This window comes from Mus musculus, chromosome 11, assembly GCF_000001635.26.
Source record: "Mus musculus strain C57BL/6J chromosome 11, GRCm38.p6 C57BL/6J".
Taxonomy (NCBI): domain Eukaryota; kingdom Metazoa; phylum Chordata; class Mammalia; order Rodentia; family Muridae; genus Mus; species Mus musculus.
The window spans coordinates 77,982,243-78,005,912 of NC_000077.6; the positions used below are offsets into that span (position 1 = coordinate 77,982,243).

General features: G+C 44.8%; 1 protein-coding gene across 7 annotated transcripts in view; it reads left to right on the forward strand.

The window, feature by feature from the left end:
- Positions 1 to 490: 490 nt before the first annotated feature.
- The window catches only part of Phf12 (PHD finger protein 12), a 47,807-nt gene continuing 24,627 nt past the window's right edge, over positions 491 to 23,670 (forward strand). For 4 of the 7 annotated variants that reach the window (XR_388469.2, XR_003949452.1, XR_003949453.1 and 1 more), the window contains exons 1-2: positions 491 to 1,135; positions 1,774 to 1,955. Coding sequence is in view for 2 of the 7 variants with exons in the window: in XM_006533400.2 (XP_006533463.1) it covers positions 1,070 to 1,135; positions 1,774 to 1,955 (248 nt within the window). In the remaining 5 variants the exon portion in view is untranslated. Of the gene's footprint in view, positions 1,136 to 1,773; positions 1,956 to 6,122; positions 6,532 to 23,670 lie in introns of those variants that run through there. The other 3 variants (XM_030246034.1, NM_174852.3, XM_017314564.2) reach the window with 3 other exon arrangements.

Consider the following 23,670-nt stretch of genomic DNA (forward strand, 5'->3'; position numbering starts at 1 on the left):
CACCATCCATATGGGTACTGCTGCAGCCGAAAGCTACCAGCTCCATACAGCATCCCACGCTCCTCCTTGGTCGTGACTGAGGACTCCAAGGGCATGGTAGCCCCAAATCTCATTACCAAAATGGCGAAAGGAGAAGCTTTTTTTTTTTTTTTTTTTTTTTGTGCAGGCCTCCAGGTACAACGCGCCTGCGCGTGAGGCGGCTGTGTGAGGGGACGGGAGGGTGGCGACCCAACACGCCTGCGCGGGACCAGAGCCCGTGGTCCGCACACAAACACCAATGGGTGATGCGTCTTCCAGTTCCTGCGGCTGCGCCGTGACCCCTACGCGCTTTCCCAGGCGCCTAAGCGAGGCCTCAGGTTCCGCCCTCCAATCGCAGTACGCCGGCGCACGGCGGAGAGGCGGGGCTTCTGGGCTCCGGGCGAATGCCAGCGCGGCTGCGCGCCGGGGGGTACCCCATCACCGCGGCTGCGCGGGAGCCAGGCCGCCGGCTGTCACTGCGGTTGCGCGCGGCGAGCGGCGATCCCGGGGCGCCTGCGCGGGTGGCTTTGCGGGCGCTCGCGGTAAGTTTGCGCCAAGTGCGCGGCAGCCGGGACGCAGACGGCAGCGGCGGCGAGAGGCGGAGCCCGGGGACCACCCCCCATCATCCTCCCCAGAGTCACCTCACGAACCACAACCTCACCTAACCTCTCACCCCCCCCTCCGGTCCCCCAAGCCCGGGATGGCAGCGCCCGCTAGCCTTCCCGGCCGGACCAGCGGTCGCCAGCGCCAGCTTTAGCCTGTGGGCCTAGGCCCCCGCCGAGGCCTGACCCCCGGAGCCGGGATCCACTGTGCAGCCAGCCGCTGGGCCGGGGCTGAGGGGTTGCTCCCCTCTCGCGGCCCGTGGGGAGGACGCTGCCGTCCCAGGGACTGGGGGCCGGGGGGTGGGGGGGAGCCAGGGCGAGGAAGTCGGAACCTGTGTTGGGAAGAGAGAAGGGGACCGGGGGTCAGAGGTGCCCCCTTCCCCTCCTCCCCCCTCCCCCCGGGGCTGGGGGGGCCGGAGCAGAGAGCGCCCAGCCCGAGAGGTGGATGAATGTGGGAGAAAATGGAGACCAAGACGATCGTGTACGACTTGGACACGTCGGGGGGGCTGATGGAGGTAAGAGTGGCCCTCATCCTTTTCCCCCCAGTGCCAGGAGGGTACCTCCGCCCCACAAAGCCGGCCCTAAGCTCGAAGCGCCAGAGGGCCGGGAAAAGGGGGGGTTGTTCTTCCTCACCCAGTCTCTTCCTCCCCTCTTTGCAATTTGGGGGACTGAGCTTAGCTTCCGAGGACGTCTGCAGCAGTTTCACCTACCAGCCGCCCTCGATTCGCTCCCTGAGGCTTCAGCCCACTCCATTTCATTGCACCGGCAGGCCTCCCCACCCCCTTCTTGTCGGCCCCTTTGTGCTTCCCCCTGCACGTCCGGGTACCAAGCTTCGGGCCTCTCCCGAGCCGGGCTTTGGAGTCCCCCACTGTCCATACAAGGAAGTGGCAAGAAGAGAACCGCGCACCCTCTCCCCATCCCCCTACCCTGGTCCTCCCCATTTGGAAGGAGCTTTTCTTGTTGTGCTGCAGGAACGCAGTTAGGGTGGGCTCCCCTTGATTCCGGGGACCGAGAGGTTCTGGAAGCAGCCTGGATGGGAGGAAGAAGGACAAAAGGGGGAAGAGGGGTGGGTGACGGAGAAGCGGCGCCGGTGGGACTACGGGCTACCCGGGAGCTCCGAATGTGCACACATGCCGTCTGTATGTGTGTGCAGCAAATCCAAGCTCTGCTGGCTCCCCCCAAGACGGACGAGGCAGAAAAGCGGAGTCGGAAGCCCGAGAAGGAGTCCCGGAGAAGCGGCAGGGCCACCAACCACGACAGCTGCGATAGCTGCAAGGAAGGTGGGGATCTCTTGTGCTGCGATCACTGCCCTGCCGCCTTCCACCTCCAGTGCTGGTAAGGGCTGGGGACCCCTTTGGAGCCCCTTGGCAGACCCTACTCAGCACATTCCTTCACCAGGCCTGTAGAAATAACGGGAGCTTGCAGCCGCTAGCCGACTCTCTAGTCGCTGGGGCGAGCGCCTCTGCGCCCTTGGTATTTGCCGGGATCCGGCCAATTTGCGGGAAGGAGCAGCGGCGTGTCTTGACCCCGGGATGGGGGTTGGGAGGAGTGAGGTGAGCCCCATCTGAGATTGGTTGTAGGTTGGGAGCCGGGACTGAGCGGCCGAGTGCGGCCGGCGGCGGCGGCGGCGGCGGCGGCGGGGGAGGAAGGGGAGGAGCTCCAGGTCCAGTGCCGCTTGGCGGCCGCGCGCGCCCGCCGCCCTTAGGGCTCCTGCCTGGCTGGGCTCTCCTTGGGCTTAATGCGCGGAGCCTCGGCCACCCAGTTAACCCTGGTCCTGACTCAGGAGAGCGGGTGCTTACGATGGTGCAGGAAATCATGAATGGTGTCTCTCAAGACCACTTCTCTGCCTCTGTGTTTACAATATGGCGACCTGCCTTTAAATTATATTTTTATTCTCAGCGCCATTTTGGCTGCATATATGATTTGCAAACGTCTTCGGGAGAACGGTGGAGGTAGCCCATGAGCCCTTTCTGCAGAAGCTTCTTGAGGACCAGGGCTAGGCTCTGCAGGCTTGATCCCTTTCTCTGCATCTTGCCCCCTGTTGCCACTCCGGTGCTGCCTCCCTCCTCCCCCTTCCCTCCTCCCTACTCCGCTGCTGCCTCTTAGGAAATCGGGCCGGGTTAGACAATTAAAATTGCCCTTGGGCGCCGATTTCTCTTCTCTGCTCTGGTTCAGCGAGCCCTTCGCCTCAAAATTCTTTGCTGCTGGGGCAGGATTGTGTTCGGTGGCTCCGGAAAGGCAGTTTTAAGCAGCTGAGAGCTGGAAAGCTGTGAGCTCTCCCACCCCAACTGAAGGGGGTGGGGGTGGGGCTGGGTTGATCACCCGCTGCGCTGCTTGATCCTTCTCAGCCGCTCAGCCCAGAGCACTCCTGCAAAAGAGTTTAAACTATCTTCTGCCAGAAGATCACCTTTCTGCCCTGCACACAAACCCCACATCTCTACTTTGAACCCAGATAGCCTCTTGTTCTGTTCAGCAACAGTTGACCCGAGGCTAGTGCTTGGGAGAAGATGGCTCCTGGGGTGGGGTAGGGGGGTTGTTCGTTCCCATTCTGATTGGAAAGGAGGGGTTCCTGTTCTTTGTTTTGTGCCGCCCTTTTTAGCTTCTTGTTTTTAAAAAGGTGTATGAGGGCTCTCTCCTCAGTTCCACCTACATTCCGAAATCCCTTGGTTTGTGTGGAATAGAGCCTGATGTATTTGTACTTAGATGGCTGATACTGGGCAAAGTAGGACTGTGGTCAGAAGTTATGTGGGACATTCCTATTTCTAACTCCAAGACACTTTTGCTTATAAGGGCACCCCACCTTGGCTTTTAATGTTTCAAGGACAAAAGTTACTATCCTGGAGGAAGCTTTGCCGCTGGCCTTTGCTTTTTTTTTTTTTTTTTTTTTTTTTTGTGATGGAGTGAGTAAGGCGGCAGTGAGGGCCTGTGGGTTTTGTTGTTGGCCTCTACTTCCTCTAAAGTGTGATCCACCTGGAGGAAACCCCTCTGGTCCAGTTTCCTTTGCTGTTCTTTTCTATTTGGGATGTAGGAGGGCCCAGCTTGGCCTTGAGCTCACAATCATCCTCCTGCCTTGGCCTCCAAAGTGTGCATCATTGTACCCTGTTCTTGAGTCTGCGCTGCTTACTTTTTTATTTGATATATTACTAGGACTTTTAAATTTCTTCTCTTTCTCTTTTTCCTTTTACTATAATTTTTGAGACAATCTTACTGTGAAGCCCTGTTTGACTTGACATTGTATTTGCCCAAGTTGACTTCCAATCTATGCCAATCATTCCTGCCTGGGTCTCCTGAATGCTGGGATTACAGGTGTGCACCACCATGGCCCAGCGCGCTCACTCGTGCGCTCTCTCTCTCTCTCTCTCTCTCTCTCTCTCTCTCTTTCTCTTTTTTAAAGTGTTGGCTAATATTACCTCTATGGTGGAGTAGTTGTTAACGAAGATTGGTAACTACTGTTGAATGAACATTTGATAAACTCTGTTATCTTTTTTTTTAATCTCAATATTTAATAATGTTGAAACTGTTTAATAAAAGTCTGAAGCATCTTAAGAGCATTTGCTACACAATCAGGAGGAACAGAGTTTGGATTTCAGTACCCACACAGCAACCTGGGGTGTCTGGCATAGCCCATTAAGTCCAGCTTGGGTGGGGGGCAGAGGCACGATTATTGGCACTTAACTAGCTTCTAACCTTGTTGGGATCTGTCGGTCCAGGTCATAGCTTAGCTGAGAAAACACCCAGGTTATGGAGAAACTGCCTCTGAGGAATAGGCAGAGAGTAACCCAGTGCCTTCTCACTTCCCAAGCTCAGCACACCTGGGACACACGTACTCACACACGTAGACACATACTTTAGTTTTAGTTTTTTAAAGCTACTTTTATTTATTGAAGGGGGGGCGTGCCATGGAGCACAGGTGGAAGTCAGAACAAGAGTTGATTTTCTCTTCTACTCTGGTTCCTAGGGATTGACTCAGGACGTCAGGTTGTCCTGTTTGGCAGCAAGTACCTTCACCTCCTGAGCCATCTTTCTCCTAATATAAATAAACCTTTATATTAAAAACAACAACAACAAAAACAAATTGAGGAATGGAGAGTGTGCTATCTTTTTGCCTCAGCTTTTAAACTCTAAAGCTGAACACTGAGTCTTCTGAGATGAGTGTAGAGCTTGTCAAGGCCTTTTGTTTTTGTTCTAGTTTTTTTCTTTTTATGAGTACATTGTCGCTGTCTTCCTCACATCCCATTACAGATGGTTGTGAGCCACCATGTGGTTGCCAGGAATTGAACTCAGGACCTCTGGAAGAGCAGTTAGTGCTCTTAACCGCTGAGCCATCTCTCCAGCCCCAGAGCTTGTCAAGTTTTAACTATGTTTTTTGTTTTAGCTGGAGGGAGGGGTCTCTAGTTGTTGGGGAGACTCAGGTTTGCTCAGGCTCTGCGTTTGACTATTTCCCCCTTTTTCTGAGATTATGAATGGGTAATGAGATTGGAGAACAGTAGTAACTGAGGTAGGCTTTGTTTTACTGCATCAGTTCTCCCTGAAGGTGTCAGTACTGAGAGTACCACTGACTTACCTGAGTTAGTCTCTAAGTCATAAAACATTTCTATGTCTCAGTGAAAAGGCAGGAAGCCTTTTGAATGAGAATCTCCTAGGTGCTTTCATTTTATAAGCGAGGATTTCCCCCACTTTTGTGTTTTTTTTCAGCCAGAGTTGTGAGGTCAAGCAGTTAATATGTGAGAAGATTTTTGGTTCCTGGGTGTGTTTTCCTGTTACTACTTCCTTGTATGGAGAAGGTTGAATGCAGCTGTGTTCCTCCTGTCTCTTTAGAACACGCTGAGACGACATTACTTAGATAAGCATAGTAATGATAGTGTCCCTTATGTACAGAGTGTATGACAATGAGTAAAAGCTATAGCAGGGCGGTGGTGGCGCACGCATTTAATCCCAGCACTTGGGAGGCAGAGGCAGGCGGATTTCTGAGTTCGAGGCTAGCCTGGTCTACAGAGTAAGTTCCAGGACAGCCAGGGCTATACAGAGAAACCCTGTCTCGGAAAACCTAAATAAATAAATAAATAAATACATAAATAAATAAATAAATAGTTCTATGAGATGACTGAGTACAGGTTTGCCTACTGGAGACCCAGCCTTCTAAAGGATGCAGCTAGAAGAGTGAAAATTCCAAGTTTGCCTGGTCTGTGTGGGGAAACAAACAAACAAACAAACAAAAAACAAGCAAACAAACAAAAGGTCCTTTGTCTGGATTTTTGCCTGCCTGCTTTATGGTAATCAGTATATATTAAAAAGTCCCAGAAAGCTGGGCGTGGTGGCGCACACTTTTAGTCCCAGCACTTGGGAGGCAGAGGCAGATGGATTTCTGAGTTCGAGGCCAGCCTGGTCTACAGAGTGAGTTCCAGGACAGCCAGGACTACACAGAGAAACCCTGTCTTGAAAAACCAAAAAAAAAAAAAAAAAAAAGTCCCTGAAATGGTTCTTTTGGTGGGATGGTACTGGGAATTGAAGCTAATGAGGGCCTGGTTAATCTTCTGCCTCAGTTTCCCAAGTAGCCAAGATTATAAGCCTGAAATACCAAGCCTAGACAGAGGTGATTAGTAGGCAAACCTTATCTCTTGGGCTTGACACAACACTAAACCGTTCCTTATGATAGGAAAGGACTGCTCACACCTTGCTTTTGTCCTACCTTTTCCCTCAGGGATCAGTGTACTGTGGAAAATCATTCTGGTTAGGATCTTTCTAGGTTTTCTTTCAGTTATGATTCTCTGAATTAGGAAATAAGTTGTGCTGTGCCTAATATCATAACCTCAGAGTGCTAACAGGAGTTACCAAGCCTGGCCCTGGAGAACTGGAAGGTTTTCAAGTGTTTGCTGGCGACCCTGACCCTGTCATCACAGTGGTGTATAAGGTGAACCTTCTGAAAGTTTTCTCTGAATAAATTGATCTCTAGAAATTTGTTAAAAAGTAGGATAACTGAGCTGGAGAGATCCCTCAGGAGAGATGAGTACTGGCTGCTTTTCCAGAGGTCTGGAGTTCAGTTCCCAGCAAGAACAGGATGGCTCACAACCATCTGAAACTAGTTCCCGGGGATCGGATGCCCTCTTCTGGACTCTGGGCAGCAGCAGGAACACAAGTGGTACATATAGGCAAAACACATGAAATAAATTTTGACGTTACTGGTTTCACTTTTTGGAGACAGGGTTTCTCTGTGCAGCCTTGGCTGTTCTGGAATCCACGCTGTAGATCATGGTGACCGCAAACTCAGAGATCTGCCTGCCTCTGCCTCCCAGGTGTGGGGATTGGAGGCGTGCGCCACTTAATTTTTAATTTAAAAGATAATGTAGGCTAACTGGTAGAGCTTTAGATGTTGGTGATCCATCTTTCTGTTTGAGTTGGGAAGGATTATTGTCACCACAAAACAGCAGTAATGAGGTGCCTGGAAAGTGACAGGTTTCTTCTTGAACTTCATGGAATTTTGCCTCAAACAGACGGACCAAAATGGTGTGATTGAGAAGTGCATTCACCTTGGCAGATCTCAGCGTGGTCCCTTCCTGTCAGACAGATTTCTGTAGCATTTGCCTCCGCGTGTTATATTTGGAATTGTTGGCCGGCTTTCCTCTCTCTGGTGTTGGCAGCAAGCTCTAAAATGAGGTTTTCGAAGAATAAGAGTGGAAAGGTCTCTGTGCGCAGGCAGAACTGAGTTTGGCTTGGAGTTTTGTGTGTTTAATTTCCGGTGAGTCATGATGATGTCCACACACAACAGCATCCAGAAGTGTTCCGTCTTTTGCTCTAAACCTAAAGAATTTTCAGCTTTTGTTGTGTTTGCCTCATTGGACTTATAGCCAACCAGTGAATTAAAATACATGGAGGTTTTTTGATTGGTTGGTTGGTTTATTCTGGTTTGTTTATCTCATGAATTTGTTTTTGACGTCCTAAGCACCTGAAGAACTATAGGTAACAGTGGTTCCTTTTCCTCACTCTCCTGGGAACTAAGACTATCGCACAACAAATAAACCTAAGTTGGTTTTATAGTATTTTGTTTATTATTTATTGTAACAATTAGGATCTAGTGTTTATAGCCATTCACTTAAAAATGGAGAGTCCAACTTAAGATGAACTTCATAATGCATGCTTTCTGACTTAATATGGGGCTTGGCTATAAAATCTTAGATGAGTGATTAGTACAAAAATAAAAGATGTTCATTATTTAATAATACTAGAATAAGGGAAGGGTGTATGTATGAGGTGGCTTAGCAGTTAAAACATTTGCTGTGTTAGCAAGAGGACTAAGTTCTGGCCCCCACTCCCCCATAAATGGCAAGTGGTTATGGCAGGTCACCTGTACTTCCAGTCTAGGAAGGTCAGACACAAGATCCCTAGAGCAAGCTGGTTAGCAAGCTGGCTTTGGTGAATTTGACGGAAGACCCTGCCTCAAAAAAAAGGTTGAGGAATCCAGGAAGATTCCTAAGTCCAGTTTCCACTGCACACTCATCTGCACACACACACAATTCAAATAAGGCAGAGACAGGAGACTCAGCACAAGCTTAAGGCAAGGCTAGTCTTACATAGTGAGACCCTGTCCCAAAATGGGGGTTGGGAGGTAAAGATTAAGAACACTAGGGCTGGAGAACTGGCTCAGCAGTTAAGAGCACTGACTGCTCTTCCAGAGGTCCTGAGTTCAGTTCCCAGCAACCACATGGTGGCTCACAACCATCTGCAATGGGATCTGATGCCCTCTTCTGGTGTGTCTGAGTCACTGTACTCAAATAATAAAGTAAATAATTCTTTAAAAAGAAAAAAAAAACACTAGTGTTCTTCAAGAGGCAACAGTATGTAACTCCAGCCTCAGGGGCTGCAATACCCTTTTCTGGCCTTTGACATCAAGTGTGCACATGGTACTCAAATGCACATGCTGACTAACCCCAAAACAAATCAAATCAGGTGAACTTTTTAAAGTAATAATTTTTGGTATATTTGTGGGCCAAATGGTTTGAGTTTAAAAGGAAATAGCAGACATATTAAAAGTAGTACAGGAGGTAAGTTCTTTGTCCTGTGACAGGCTGTGTTGTCTTCTGGTGCTGGGATCAATCCTAGGGCCTTTTCCCTAGCCAAGTACTTTATTACCTAACTATATCCTAGCCCAGGTGCTTGGTTTTGTTTTTGAGACCAGGCTACTCCATATAGGCAATGCTGGCTAATAACTCAAGATTCTTTTGCCTTAGTTACGTTACTTTAGATTATGGACACCTGAAACCATTCCTGGCTAGATGGGAGTTTTTGTGCAAATCAGTGGCACTGTTTTTTGGTTGTTTTGTTGTTGTTGTTGTTGTTCTTTTAATTTCTGAAATTACCATACTTAATGAAAAGGTGGGCCGCAGTTATGACCTCACCTGTCCCGTTTGTTCCTCGAGGGTCTCACAGTACATTACAGATGTGCTCCACCAACACAGAGGGCAGCTTCTGACTTTGTAAATGTCTTCTGTATTTTTTCCAGACATAAGTATACAAAAGATGTATTTAGATCTACCTTAATTTAAGTCTGGAGATAAGATTCTTAGTACATGGTGTAAATTCCTAGGTGGACCTCCAGTCGTGTTGGTTTGTTTTTAAGACGTTTCAAGGGAATGCCCAATGACTTGTCTAGTTAGCACAGAAAGGAAATTCAGGTAGTCAGCGCTGATAGTGCTGCTGGTCTCAGACACCTGGAACTCCCGCACTAGAAAGGTGAAAGTGGTGGCATAACTAGTCTAAGGCCAGCCTGGGCTACAAAGCCATGGAAAGGACCGGTGAGAGGTAGGTGCACTGCTGCTATATATTGAATGAACATCACTTCTGAGTGAAGTATAAGTGGCATGTGAAATGACTCCAAGGGAGTCAGCGTTTTCAGGTTCATCGCTGTAGCATTTATCAGCGCTTAACAATATTTGTTCCACTATATAGATTACCAGGTTTGCTTACCTATATGTCAGTTGCTGGATGTCTGGGTTGTTTTTCCTTTTTTCTGTTATAAAAGAATGGGGCTGACAGTATCCGGGCATAATGCTTTTTGATTGTGTTGGTTTGTTTTTTGTTGCTGTTGTTGTTTGTTTATGATTTTGGTTTTTCAAGACGATATTTGGCCCTAGGTGTCCTGGAACTCTAGCTGTAGGCAAGGCAAGTCGGCCTCAAACTCAGAGATCCTCTTGCCTCGGCCTTTGGAGTGCTGGGATTAAAGGCCCAGCTAGGTATACGTTTTTAGGTGTGTAGATGTTTTCATTTCTCTTGAATGTGTACCTAGAAGTGGAATTGTTGGATTGTGTGCTAACACGTGTTTAACCATCCGAGGAAATGCTGGGCAGCTTTCCCCAGAGGCACAAGAGATTTCCAGTTTCCCATATCCTTCATAATACTTGTTATTATCTGTCTTTGTTAAAACTACCCTAGGAGTGTATCAAGTTTTAATGTGTGTTTCCTTAATAGCTAATGACACTAATCATCTTTTTCTGTACTTGCTGGAGAACTGTCTGTACAGACTTGCTGTCCTTATTTGTTGTTGGACTTTTTTCTCTAGCCGCCACCGCCGCCGCCGCCTCCTCCTCCTCCTCCTCCTCCTCCTCCTCTTTTAATTGATTTTTTTTCCCCAAAAAACTTTTGGCAATACAGGGGATGGAACTTAAGACTTTACATTCTACTTTCATAGCTACGTCTCAACTGTTATTGTTACTGTATTATTTATTGGACTATAAGAGATACAAGTCCTTCTTCAGATGTGTGGTTTGCAAATGTTCTCTTGTTCTGTTGGGTGTCTTTTCACTTTTTCACTTTCCTTATTGCTTTTCTTTGTGTGTATGGGTGTCCAGGTGCCCAAGGAAATCAGAAGAAGGCCTTTAGAGAGAGAGAGAGAGAGAGACAGAGAGACAGAGAGAGAGACAGAGACAGAGAGAGAGAGACACAGAGAGAGTGAGAGAATATGAATTTGAACAGGGAGGCAGGGTTATTACACTCAGCTAAATAAGGAGATATAGAAATCAAGGAGGCAGGTTCGACAGTCTTTGGGCCGTAAACATCTTGGATAGAAAAATACAGAGAACATTTTTTGTACAAATTTTGAACATTTACACTTGGAGCAGAGGAAAGTTTTGCTGTCCCTCTGAGCTTTACCCTGGGAAAACTTTGTCACTCCTGTGGCTGAGGCATTGGGGTCCCTGACATGGCTGTGCTCGTGTCAGTAAGTACACATGCACTCAGAACTTCACTGGCTCTCTACACTTGACTTCTATCTATGCCACATACATGTAAGGGGAGAGAACCAGTTGTATTGCCCCCAGGACAGAGTCTCTTCATGTAGCCCTAGCTGTCCTGGAATTCACTGAGATTCTCCTGCTTCGGTCTCCCAAGTGCTAGGATTAAAGGCATGAGCCACCACCATCTGGCTTAGAGACCCAGTTCTTTTTTTTGTCTTCTGACCTCCATGCATGTACACCCACAAATCAATCAATCAATAAATAAGTGTATGTATACACACATATGTATACATACACACACACACACACACACACACGTATACATACACACAAACAGTAAATGAATATGTGCATGTGTTTTGGTTTATTATTTATTTATTTATTTATTATATGTAAGTACACTGTAGCTGTCCTCAGACACACCAGAAGAGGGTGTCAGATCTCATTACGGGTGGTTGTGAGCCACCATGTGGTTGCTGGGATTTGAACTTCGGACCTTCGGAAGAGCAGTCGGGTGCTCTTACCCACTGAGCCATCTCACCAGCCTGGTTTGTTTATTTTTAAGTAACACATCTCAATGAAGAGAGCCTTACTATGTGTTTTGATTTAAAACTGTTTCCGTATTTCTGGGTGACTGCTAGCAACAAAGGCTAAGGCTAGGAGTTAGAATAGAGGGAGTATTTGGTAGACTGATTACCTGGCTAGCATCCATAAAGGCTTAGGTTCAGTTCCCAGCAATACCTAGACCTGTATGTACACACCTGTGATCCCAGTGCTCAGGCAGGAAGGTTGGGAGTTAAGGCCTGATGACCTAAGTTTGATCCCTAGGAACTGCATGGCAAAAGGACAAAACCAACTCCTACAAGCTGTGCTTTGACATTCATATCAAGGAAATAAAATAGCATGCATTTGCTTCTCCCCTCAATAACAAAATAAGTATAAAATTTTTAAAAAGAAAAACCCAACAAAACCCTACTATCTGTTGTAGGCAGAATACATGAGTATTTCTCTTGGAGTTTTAAGTGTTTAAGGTTTTCTCATTTTTGTTCTTGTCTGTGTGTTTTGCCTACACGTATGTCTACACCACATGTGTACAGTACCCATGGAGGCCAAAAGAGGACATCAAGATCTGCGACTGGGTTTATAGGTGATAGTGAGCCACTTGATGGGGCTGAGAACCAAACTATAATCTTCTAGAGTAGCAGTGGGTATGCTTAGTCAGAGTCATCTAATTCCCCAAAAGGAAAAATTTGCATTTATCTATTTATTTATTAATTGTAATTTTATGTATGTATGGCTCTTTTGCCTACATATGTGTCTGTATATCATACATAGGTCAGAAGAGGACAGCATATCTTCCAGTCCTGGGGTTAGAGAGAGTGGTGTAAGTTATCATGTAGGTGCTGGGAATGAATTTAGGTCTTTTGGAAGAGCAGTCAGTGTTCTGACCACTCAGCCATTTCTCTACCCTGAAGAAGGAAGGTTTTACATTGCTTTAGTTTGATTGATAAAAGCTTGGGGTGGAAATAGCTCCATGTCAAGTAATGCTGTGCTTTTTGAACTGGTTAGCAAGAGCCAAGTCGTTTGTACCCTGCCACACACTCACTTGTTTTTACATAGCCTTATGAGAACTTAGGCAGTAATAAATAAGGCCAAGGGTAGTAATGATGCCTGTAATGTCAACACTTAGGAAGGAAGCAGAGGCAAGAGGATCATGTCAGGTCAACCCTGGCTACATGAGACCTTACCTTAAAAAAGAAAAAAGACAAACAAAAGGATAGTAAATAAAGAGAATGCAGAGAATCTTTGCCTGAAGATTTTATGTAGCTCATAGAGTCAGAATTTTTGCTCCTTGACATGACATCCTTTAAAGTATGTATGTGTATGTGTGTGTATATGTATATATATATTTTTTTCATGTATATAAATACACTGTAGCTGTCTTCAGACACACCAGAAGAGGGCATCATATCCCATTACAGATGGTTGTGAGCTATCGTGTGGTTGCTGGGACTTGAACTCAGGACCTCTGGAAGAGCAGTAATGTGACATCCTTTTAAAAGAAATGACTTACATCCTCTTCTTTTGCAAATGACAAAATAATAGGAAATAGATGGTACTTAATGTGTGCTTTTGATTATGGGTGAGAGTGTTAAAATCCATCTGTGAACTTGGCTGTGTCTCTAGTGTATGCACACTTCCTTGGATGTGTGATTAAATGGGCTTCTGACCGCTCTTAAGTTATTAGTACAAGCTTCTTAAAACCAGTATTGGGTTTTTGTTTTGTTTTGTTTAATTAAGGGAGGGGAGGGGTGACTCTTGCCACCTTGGGTAGAAGTTAGAATACAACCAGCACATAGGTCACAGGAATCAAACTCAGGTTATCAGGCTTGATGGCCAGAGCCTTTTGCCTACCAAGCCACTTTTCCAGCCCTATTTATTATTCTTGCTTAAAGGTGCCAGATTTCCAACCCAACAGAAAGATACCACTGCCTCCTCCTTTGACTTAAAGGCCCAGGGAGTACACCATGACCAGCTAACTGCATTAGCATTTACCACAGGTGGCACTTATAAGAACACTTCTACATAATGCTAGCCTCCCAAGAGACACGGGACAGGAGTACAGCTGTCACCTTGCCAGTTTCCTGAAAGAGGAGGACATTGTATTCAGTACAAGTCTTAGACCAAATTTCAGGAAGGCACTTTGGTGTTACTGATTGTCACTGTGCCCAGGACACATGCACAGGTCACTTGTTGACTGGTTTCCCATGACTTGTAGGCAGCTAAAGATGAGATGATGTCTGAGTTTTCCTGCCTGCTATTTCCAGCTATCAAAATCCCTGTCTTTTAAAGCCTAAGGTTATTTCCAAATCTAGGTCTCAGCAAATGAGAACAAAGATGAGGTTTTAGCACATCTCTATGGTAGGAAAAATTGAGGAGCGAGATAGGAGAAATTATTGATTTTAATCCATCAGTAAGAAGGAGCTGAATTCACCATTATGGAGAACAGTTGTTACATTCCCAGTAAGCAAATTCCAAATACATCTTTTAGACTGATGTAATTTCCCAAGTAATGAAAAACTTACTACTCTGAGACCTCTTCCTCCATTTATGGTTGCATTGAGTGAATGTTCACAAAAGTACTGGAGAGCCATGGCCTTTCCTCCTTGCTCCTGCATGATTTCAAATGAGAGGCATGCAAGATAACCACTGGCAGGTATGAATGTATTTAAAAGGTGTCTAGTTATTCTTGCCCCAGCTAGCTCCCAGATGAATGAGGTGAGGCTGAGACTATTAGTTTTACTTAATCAAACGTCACCTCACAATACCTGGGCAGTAATTGATCTATTTTTATTCTCTAAAATAATTTGGCTAGAGTCCCTAAGATGCTTGTATTTTATTATTAGTCTGCTTTCTGGACTTCAGGTGTGTCATCTTATTGTGTCTCTCCCAGACCCCTTCCTCATGGCTGAATCCCCCCTCACTTCTCTCTCTGTCTCTTCCCCTTGCCTGGTTGGCGGAAGTCGCACTCTATTCTCTCTTCTGCCCAGCCTTTGGCTAACTAGTTTTATTGACAAGGCAGAGAATAAATGATGAGCACTGTTTACATAAACTTGAAACAGGAGGTATTTGGAATAACCATTACAATGCCATGTCCAAATTGCAACAGATAGGATGGCAGAGAAATCAGCATTTTAATAACACTGACTGTTCTTCAAGGAGTCCTGAGTTCAAATCCCAGCAACCACATTGTGGCTCACAACCATCCATAATGAGATCTGATGCCCTCTTCGGGTGTTCTGAAGTCAGCTACAGTGTACTTATATATAATAAGTAAAAAAATCTTTGGGCTGGAGAGAGTGGGGCGAGAATGAGCGGGGCTGGTGTGAGAAAAAGAAGGGTAAAAAAAAGAATAATCTTTATATAGTGCACAATAACATTATGCCTACAGGCAGGGAAACAGAAATGTTTTATGAGTTATGCTATAGGAATGGTACCTTATTTTATTTTATTTTTTGGTTTTTCGAGACAGGGTTTCTCTGTATAGCCCTGGCTGTTCTGGAACTCGCTTTGTAGACCAGGCTGGCCTTGAACTCAGAAATCCGCCTGCCTTTGCCTCCCAAGTGCTGGGATTAAAGGCATGCGCCACCCCTCCCCACCCCACCCCCCACCCCTACCCCCCCCCCCCCCCCGCCAGAATGGTACCTTAATTAATGCAAATGTGGCAGTTCCTTTCCTCTAGAAACATTTGCTTTCCTAAAATATTGGTCACTATGAAAATTAATTCCACCACCACGCCTTGTCTGTTTTTCCTGAAAAATTACGCGGGACGTCTCGTAGGAATGTTTCCTAGTTTTGACAGCATAAAATAGCAGTGAAGTGCCCGAGAGCTGGAGAGCAGCGGAACCTCACACTCTTCTTCCCCTGATGTTCTCTGTGTGAGGTTCCTTTAAAACCAGCATGAATGAGGGAGAGAAGATTCTATGGGTTTGATTTTAACCACAGCCATAGGACCTCACTTAACTCCCGGCCAGGCAGTAGGACCTCCCAAACTTAACAGACGTAAGTTCTAGGTAGAACCCAGCTTGCAGCAACTCCTGAATCTCAGGTTTTCACTCAGTTTTGACCTACACAAGGATGTTGAATATTATTTTTCTCCTGTCTTTTTTGTGAAGAGCAGAAAAGCTAATAAATACAGAGGACTTTGGGTGAGATGAGATGCGGTCCTGTGTTTTATATATATATTTATAGATAGATAGATAGATAGATAGATAGATAGATAGAGATATAGTCAGGTAACAGGAACCCACCCACGCTTGGTTTCCTCTCCACTACTCGTGAGCTTCTATCATACGCTGGGAGTTTTTAAATTCCCACTTCTCCAAACCATCAGCTAGAGTTCTACTGATCCCCTTTTTGAAGCATTAACAGGAACCTTAATGGTGAACTTTTTCAGTAGAAAATAATCAGTTACTGGTCTATGAAAACTTCTTTCCACTTCACTAAGTGTGTCTGGAACAGGTTGTTGCATATGCTTTTCTTTGATTGTGTTTGGTTTTTTTTTTTTTTTGAAAGAGCATCATCCTCTTAAATGGTTGTAGGGAGAATTCTGTCACTGATTTAAGTTCTTGAATATTTGCTTTGTTCAGTCCTTCCTCTGTGGCCTTCCTAGTTTCACCTGCATAGCCATTCTTTACCTGCTGATAGAAGAACTAACTGGCTCATTCTGTTCCATCAAACAGCCGTATGCTAGGAAAGTGTATGCAGTTTAAGGTAAATCATTCATTTTAGCATATACTAAGCTTATATGTTTGCTGCATTACTTAAATTTATATATGCACAAATTGCCCAGAAGTGGGCCAAAGGGAAAAACATGGCTCTATCTCTGAGAAATGTGTTGAACTTCTAACTAGGTCACTAGAGGTATAACTGGAAGGGTTTGGAGGCCCAAGTTAGCACTTAGCTGTGGTATCAAACCATAACAGCATAGCCTGACAGCATGCCCAGAGATTACTTCAGTCCGAAAGGATGGGGAGCTTTGAGAGTTAGTAGAATTGGGGGGTAGGGAGAAGTTGGAAGTAAAGGAGGAGGGAATGAGCCTGACTCTATAGGGCCTTCCTCCTTTGCCAGAGTATGGTAAATGAAGCAGAGATCTCTCTAATATTAAGTAGAAACTTAACTGCCTAAATTAAGGTTTTTGGTGGTGGTGGTGGTGGTGGTCTTATTACAATGTGTGTGTGTCTATGCACACATGCCAAGATAGAAGGATTGCCACAAGTTTGGGACCAGTCACGGCTATATGTATAATGAGACCTTATAGCAAAGAAGGGAGTTGGGGGGTGGGGGGGGCAAAGAAAAAAAAGGAAAGGGAAAACACATTGTTCATATTTGTAGTTTTCTAGGCCTTAGTAGAATTTACATCCAGTATTAATACCTGGCCCAGACTGCTGAGTTGTTTCAGTAATAAAAGTGTGTGAAGGCTTATAACAGAAACCTAGAAATCTGAGGTGAGAGGATTGCCACAAGTTTAAGACCAACCTGGGCTACAGTGAGGCTCTGTCTCAAACAAAATAAAACAAAAAATTTGATATAGTAGTCCTTGGTTCTAGTTTTCCATACCTCTGAGACACTTATGGAATATATAGTTGTTCTTCCTGACAGAATGTTCTCCAGGAGTATTAGAAAACTACTGTTGAAGCCAGAATGTTGACCCTGAACAAAGTTAGATAGAATGCAGTTCTACCAGGAGGTGAAGGGTAAAGCCCCCTGTACCAGTGCTGCAGCCAACGCATCGATTACAAAGAAGGAAGACTTTCCACAACAGCCAGGCTGGCAATTGATCCAGCCTGTGGTACTGGACCCATCACGTAGCAAAGGTAGCAGAGACAAACACTGGCCAGCCTCTAGTACTCCCCTGCCTCATCCCTTCCTGTGCTAATTTGTAGTTGCTCTCCAGGTGCCCTCTGCTAGGAGGGTGCCAGCTCTGCCCAAAAAACAATAGAACTTGGGGGCACAGTTAGCTGCCTGGAAGGACTGCATGCCTGTACAAGTGACACAGCTCGCAAACGTTCTCAATGGGGCATTTGTAGTTGCTTGGCACTTGTTGGTTTCCTTGTTAGCACTGTCACTGGGCCTTTGCATTTGTACTTTTATGTACTTTGTGCCATTCGCTATATTTGAGTGAGTGGTTAGGCTAAAGTAAAGAATCATTATTCTGGCACCCATTACACTTTCTCTATATATTCTTTGAGGTAGCCATTTTCTTTGCCTTGGAAGTGCAGGCTATATTTGAAGATAAAAGCCATTGCCCACAGTGTCCAGCAGAAGCTTGCTGGTTTTGCTGATACTTAAAATTCATTAAATTTTGTTCCCTTAAAGTATATAATATTACATTTTGATAATGTCTGTACATTATTTGATAATGTCTGTACATTATTTTTCGTTTAATATTTTTTAAGATAGTTGGATGGTGGTGGCACACGCCTTTAATCCCAGCACTCAAGAGGCAGAGGCAGGTGGATTTCTGAGTTTGAGGCCGGCCTGGTCTACAGAGTGAGTTCCAGGTCAGCCAGGACTACACAGATCCTGTTTCGGAAAACATGTTTATATATATATATGCTTATTTTATAAGTATTTATATTTATTGTATGGATACTTCTATGTAATATGTACATTCCTGAAGAAGGAATATCATAAGTTCAAGTACAGTGTCAGGCCTGAACACATAGCTTAGTAGTAGAACACTTGCAAAGCATTCCTGAGGCCGCTAGTTTTAGGCCCCAGTATCACTCAAAGAGCAGTGGGAATGTAAAAATGAGAATGAACAGCCCTGGGCTACGTTAATGAGATAGTGTCTCAAAAGAATTTCCCTTTCTTATATAAGATATGGTCTCGTGTAAGCCAGCAGGGCCTAGAACTCATTATATAGCCAAGGGTGATCTTGAAATCCTCATCTTCCTGCTTCTGCCTCCCAAGTGCCGGGATAGCAGGCATGCATCACTGTGTGTGCTTTGATTCTTTTTTTTTTTTTTTTCTTTTTCTTTTTTCGAGACAGGGTTTTTCTGTGTAGCCCTGGCTGTCCTGGAACTCACTTTGTAGACCAGGTTGGCCTCGAACTCAGAAATCCGCCTGCCTCTGCCTCCCAAGTGCTGGGATTAAAGGTGTGCGCCACCACGCCCGGCTTGCTTTGATTTTTTTTTTTTTTTTTTTTTTTAAATAGCTGCCTCAAAAGGCAAAGGCAGGTAGATCGCCTGAGTTCAAAGCCAGCCTCAAAAAACAAAACAAAAAAATTAGCTGGGCACAGTCACACACACCTTTAATCCCAGTTCTCAGGATACAGAGGCAGGTAGACCTCTGAATCTGAATTGGAGGGTAGCCAGGCCTTCACAGTGAGATCCTGTCTCCAAAAAAAAAAAAGTATTAACAATTGTGTGATATATATGAGAACATGCCATGTCACATTCATGGAAAATAGGACAGCTTAGATTTAGATTTTCCTTCTTTTTTTTTGTTTTTTGTTTTTTGTTTTTTCGAGACAGGGTTTCTCTGTGTAGCCCTAGCTGTCCTGGAACTCACTTTGTAGACCAGGCTGGCCTCGAACTCAGAAATCCGCTTGTCTCTGCCTCCCAAGTGCTGGGATTAAAGGTGTGCGCCACCACGCCCGGCCCTTCTTTTTTAAAGATGAAAAAAATAGTTTACGTTTATTTATGTGCATGAGTATTTTGCCTGTGTGTATGTATGTGTACCACAAATATGCTTGGTGCCTGTGGAGACAAGAGGGGGTCGGATCCCCTAGAACAGAGTTGTAGATAGTTGTAAACCACCACGTAAGTAAGTGTTGGGAACCAAACCTGGCTCCTCTCCAGTGGCAGTGAGTACTCTTAATCTCCAAGCTGTCTTTCTGGGTTCAAAAGGCTTATTTTTAGAAAGATCTCGAGGTCCTCATATAGATTACGATGGCTGCTGTGTGGTTGAAATATGGTTGTGGTTTTATCAGCAATCACTGTGCCCTTCTTTTTGGGTATGGTGTCACTTTTTGAGCTAGCCTAGGGCAGCAGCATCAGTCTGAAAGTCAACCTGTTGTGAACCTGTTGTAAGCTGTATTGTCCTTTCTGTGGTTTTCATGGCGCTGCTGAGTGTAATTAGGGGATTTTAATCTGCTAGTAGACCTCAAATGGATACATGAGACTCGTGAACTATGAAATGAAAAATCAAAACTGCTTACTTAGTGCTGCTATTTACAAGGCAAGGGTGTACATACTGTGGGGAATCCTCAGAATCTTCTCTGGGTCTGCTACTTTATTTCAACTGAAATTGTTATAAATAGCCTAGAGGACTTAAATCTTGGTGATTGATAGTTTCTGACAGAAGGGACCCCACCAGCTCATGTGACTGGCCTCTTACACAAGCTCAGGAGAGAGACTCTTGGTCTGTTGTATACAGATAGTGTTTGTATATTTAGTGTGTCTGTTAAGTATTTGTATTAAATTGAATATTTTATCAATCTACAGAGAAAATGGGGTGGTTTTTTTTTAATATTTTCATCCAGTTTTTCTTTTGTTCTGTGATATATACCAACAGCTTTGGTTAAGTGAGATTTTTCATTTTTTTTCAGGCTGCCACTGACTCCAGTTTTATGTCACTGTCACTTAGATGGATGGATAGTTGCAAGCCACACATCAGTGATTGCACTTTTCTTTTTTTTTTTTTTTATCTTTAATGTCTAGATCTGAACACCAGTTTTTAAAAATCTGCCTGTTGTAATACAAAGAAAGGATCTCTGAGGTAGAAGGCCATCTTTCTGCTTCGCTGTCTCCCTTTCTCTCTCCTCCCTTTGTTCTTATGTTCCCCTCCCCCCTCTCTTCCAGTTCCATATTGAAAAACTGCTTGTGCTGGGTGGATAATTAGTGTAGTGCTATGGAGCAACAGGTCCCACTGGTGGTGACTAGTCTGGAGTAAATGTTAATGTTGTGCAGGTTCACATATGTTAATAGGTCAGGTAAATGCATGTAGTTAGACTCAGATCAATGACACTGGCATAGGACTTGAAATAGATGCTCTTAATTAGAGAGCCAAGAACCATGGCAACTACTAACATCTTCCATTTGTGGTGGTGAGCTACAGCCTCATTAGAGAAGGAAAGGCATTCTAAATTAAAACTGGACTCCATTCTCTGGCTGTAAGTTGGGATCATCTGGAAATGGACTTTGACTCTTACAGAAGTCTGCTAGTATAAGCATCGCAGTAAGGGATGTCTGTAGTTTTCTCTATTTGGCAGACATTCTCATCAGTAGTGGAGATGGACTGTTTGAATTTGCTCCTGGAAGTTTAGCTATGTGGGAGTCACACAGCAGAGGTTGGCTTTAAGAAGTATTATTTTAGCCAGGTATTAGAGCACATGTCTCTAGAGCACCTGGTAGGCAGAGATAGATAGAGAGATGGCTCAGGGGTTAAGAGCACTGTCTGCTCTTCCAGGGGTCCTGAGTTCAATTCCTAGCAACCACATGGCAGCTCATAACCATCCATAATGAGATAAGGTACCCTCTTCTGACCTGCAGGCATACATGCAGGCAGAACGCTATATATATAATAAGTAAATCTTTTTTAAATTACTTAATTATTTTATATGAGTACACTGTAGTTATCTTCAGGTAGACCAGAAGAGGGCATCAGATCCCATTGCAGATGGTTTTGAACCATCTGGGTCCTGAGAATTGAACTCAGGACCTCTGGAAGAATAGCCAGTACTCTTAACCATTGAGCCATCTCTCCAGCCCCCTAAATAAATCTTTTTTTTTTTTTTTTTTTTGGCTTTTTGAGACAGGGTTTCTCTGTATAGCCCTGACTGTCCTGGAACTCACTCTGTAGACCAGGCTGGCCTCGAACTCAGAAATCCGCCTGCCTCTGCCTCCCAAGTGCTGGGATTAAAGGCGTGCGCCACCACGCCCGGCTAAATAAATCTTTTTTTTAAAAAGCATCTGGAGCTGAGTGTGGTCGCCTACACCTTTAACTCAGGCAGGTCAGGCTCAAGCCATCTCATGCCCCAGGTTACTGGGATATTGTTGAGAGGGGGTTGAGGCAAAGCCTCACTGTATAGTCCAGGCTGACCTCAAACTCACAATGATCATTCTGGCTGCCCCTAGTCCCTAAATGTTGGGATTGCAAGTGTGATCTACCATGCCTGGCTTTGAAGGTCTTTTTAATCAGAAGATATGATGATGATAATAGAGGAGAGGCTTTTTTGAAATAGCCTAGGCTCTCCTCAGACTTGTTATGCTCCTGCCTCAGTTCAATGAGTATTGTTTATTATAGGTATATGCCAACTCTGGAATTGTTTTAGATCATTCTTCCAAAAACGTTGAAAATCAACTGAATCACAAAGGATGCCTAGCAAATATATCATTGACATCTTGGTGGAAAGTCTAAGCCTATACCACCATGTCTTGTTCTCTGCCTTCTGTGTTTGATACAGTGTATCTTAGCATGGTGCCAGCAGATGGGTGGAAAGGATAATGGAGACAGGAGTGCCAGGCTTCAGGGTTAGTGACATTTTAGGACAGCTGCTAGAGCATTTGCAGAGTCAGCAGGCCTTCACAAAGAATGCTTGCCTGTCTCATTCCTTAGATATGGTCTGTTTAGAAATGTGGGGGAATTAGGGAAGAATTTACAGGTGATGTTTACCTGTGGTCCCAACAGGCTACTTTGTCACTAGTTTCTGTTTGGTGGACTGCCTCCACAAAGATCCCACTAAGAAAGCGGAAAGGAAGGAAACAGTGAGCTAGGAAGGAAGGGTGAGCATCTGACAGGTATACCATGGCCAGGGACCATGGCAAGGTTGGTGTGCAGAGAAGTTACCAGGCCAAATGCCCTTAGAGGTGGTGTGTGTTTGTGTGTGTGTGTCTGTCTGTCTCTCTCCCCTCCATATTTCTCATATTTTCTTAGCATCCTAAGTAGGTGATTCCTAAGAACCAAAGGCAGGAATTTCCTGAGTGTGAACATGGATGTAACCTTGTTCCATATAGCATGGTTTTCAGCCTTTGGGGTTCAGCGGAATCACCTTAATGGCATGCCTTTTACACAGATTATGAAATTCTAGAGTCTGCTTTTTCCTTCTTTTTCTTTCTGGGAAAGTAAAGAGCACCAGGATTGAACTTGCTGTATAGCCAAGGATGACCTTTAACACTTGATCCTCCTACCTCCACCTCACAAGTCCTGTGATGTGCACCCCATACCTGATATATGTGTGTTAGACCAGTACTCTTTTTTTTTTTTTTTTTTTTTTTAGATTTACTCATTTATTATATGTAAGTACACTGTAGCTGTCTTCAGACACTCCAGAAGAGGGAGTCAGATCTCGTTACGGATGGTTGTGAGCCACCATGTGGTTGCTGGGATTTGAACTCCTGACCTTCGGAAGAGCAGTCGGGTGCTCTTACCCACTGAGCCATCTCACCAGCCCCCAAGACCAGTACTCTTATCAACTTTATCAATATAAACGATCGACTCTATCAATATTCCCAGTCTAGAATTTACATTTCTAATTCCAGGTGCTGTTGTTGAACTGGGAATCATTCTTTTAGAATGAGATATCTGTTGTATGAACAGTATAAATATGACACTTTTGGAAATTGATGAAATCTTAATGTAATTTTAATGAAAAATCAACGGCCTACAAAGCTTGAGTTTTGGGTTTTGTTTGTTTGCTCTGGGATTGCCTATATTTTGAAGCAGAGTTTCATTCAGCCGAAGTTAGTGTGTAATTTACTGTGTAGCCCAAGCTGGCATCAAAATCAAAATCTTCCTGCCTTAGCCTCCCAAATTCTGGAGTTTTAGGCATATGTTATCATGCTTAATCTAGCTCTATTTTAAATTCAGTCTTCATTTATTATAAATGCAAAGAGGCAAGCTAGAAATTCTAGATGGCTTTGAGTTGAGAATGCATGCCGCTCTTTCAGAGGATCTGAGTTTGGTTCCCAGAATTTATAGTAGGTGGCTCACAACTGCCTATAACTCTAGCTCCAGGGTATCCAACACCCTCTTCTAGAGTCTGAAGGCACTTGCACTCCATGCACATACCCACATATGAGAAAAAGGAACTCAACTATTTAGCAGGAAACATAAGATTCATGAGTAGTGTAGAAAGAGCTGGTGGAAAAGCCATGTCCAATAATCATTAATGTGTAATAAACTACCAAAACTCAGTGGCTCAAAACAGAAAGTAGTTATCTAAAACTCCAAGGCTTGAACTGGGCTCAGTTGGCTGGTTTTCTGTTGTGTGTGTAGTAGGCCAGGACCACAGTTACTTGGAGTCTCGTCTGATCTGG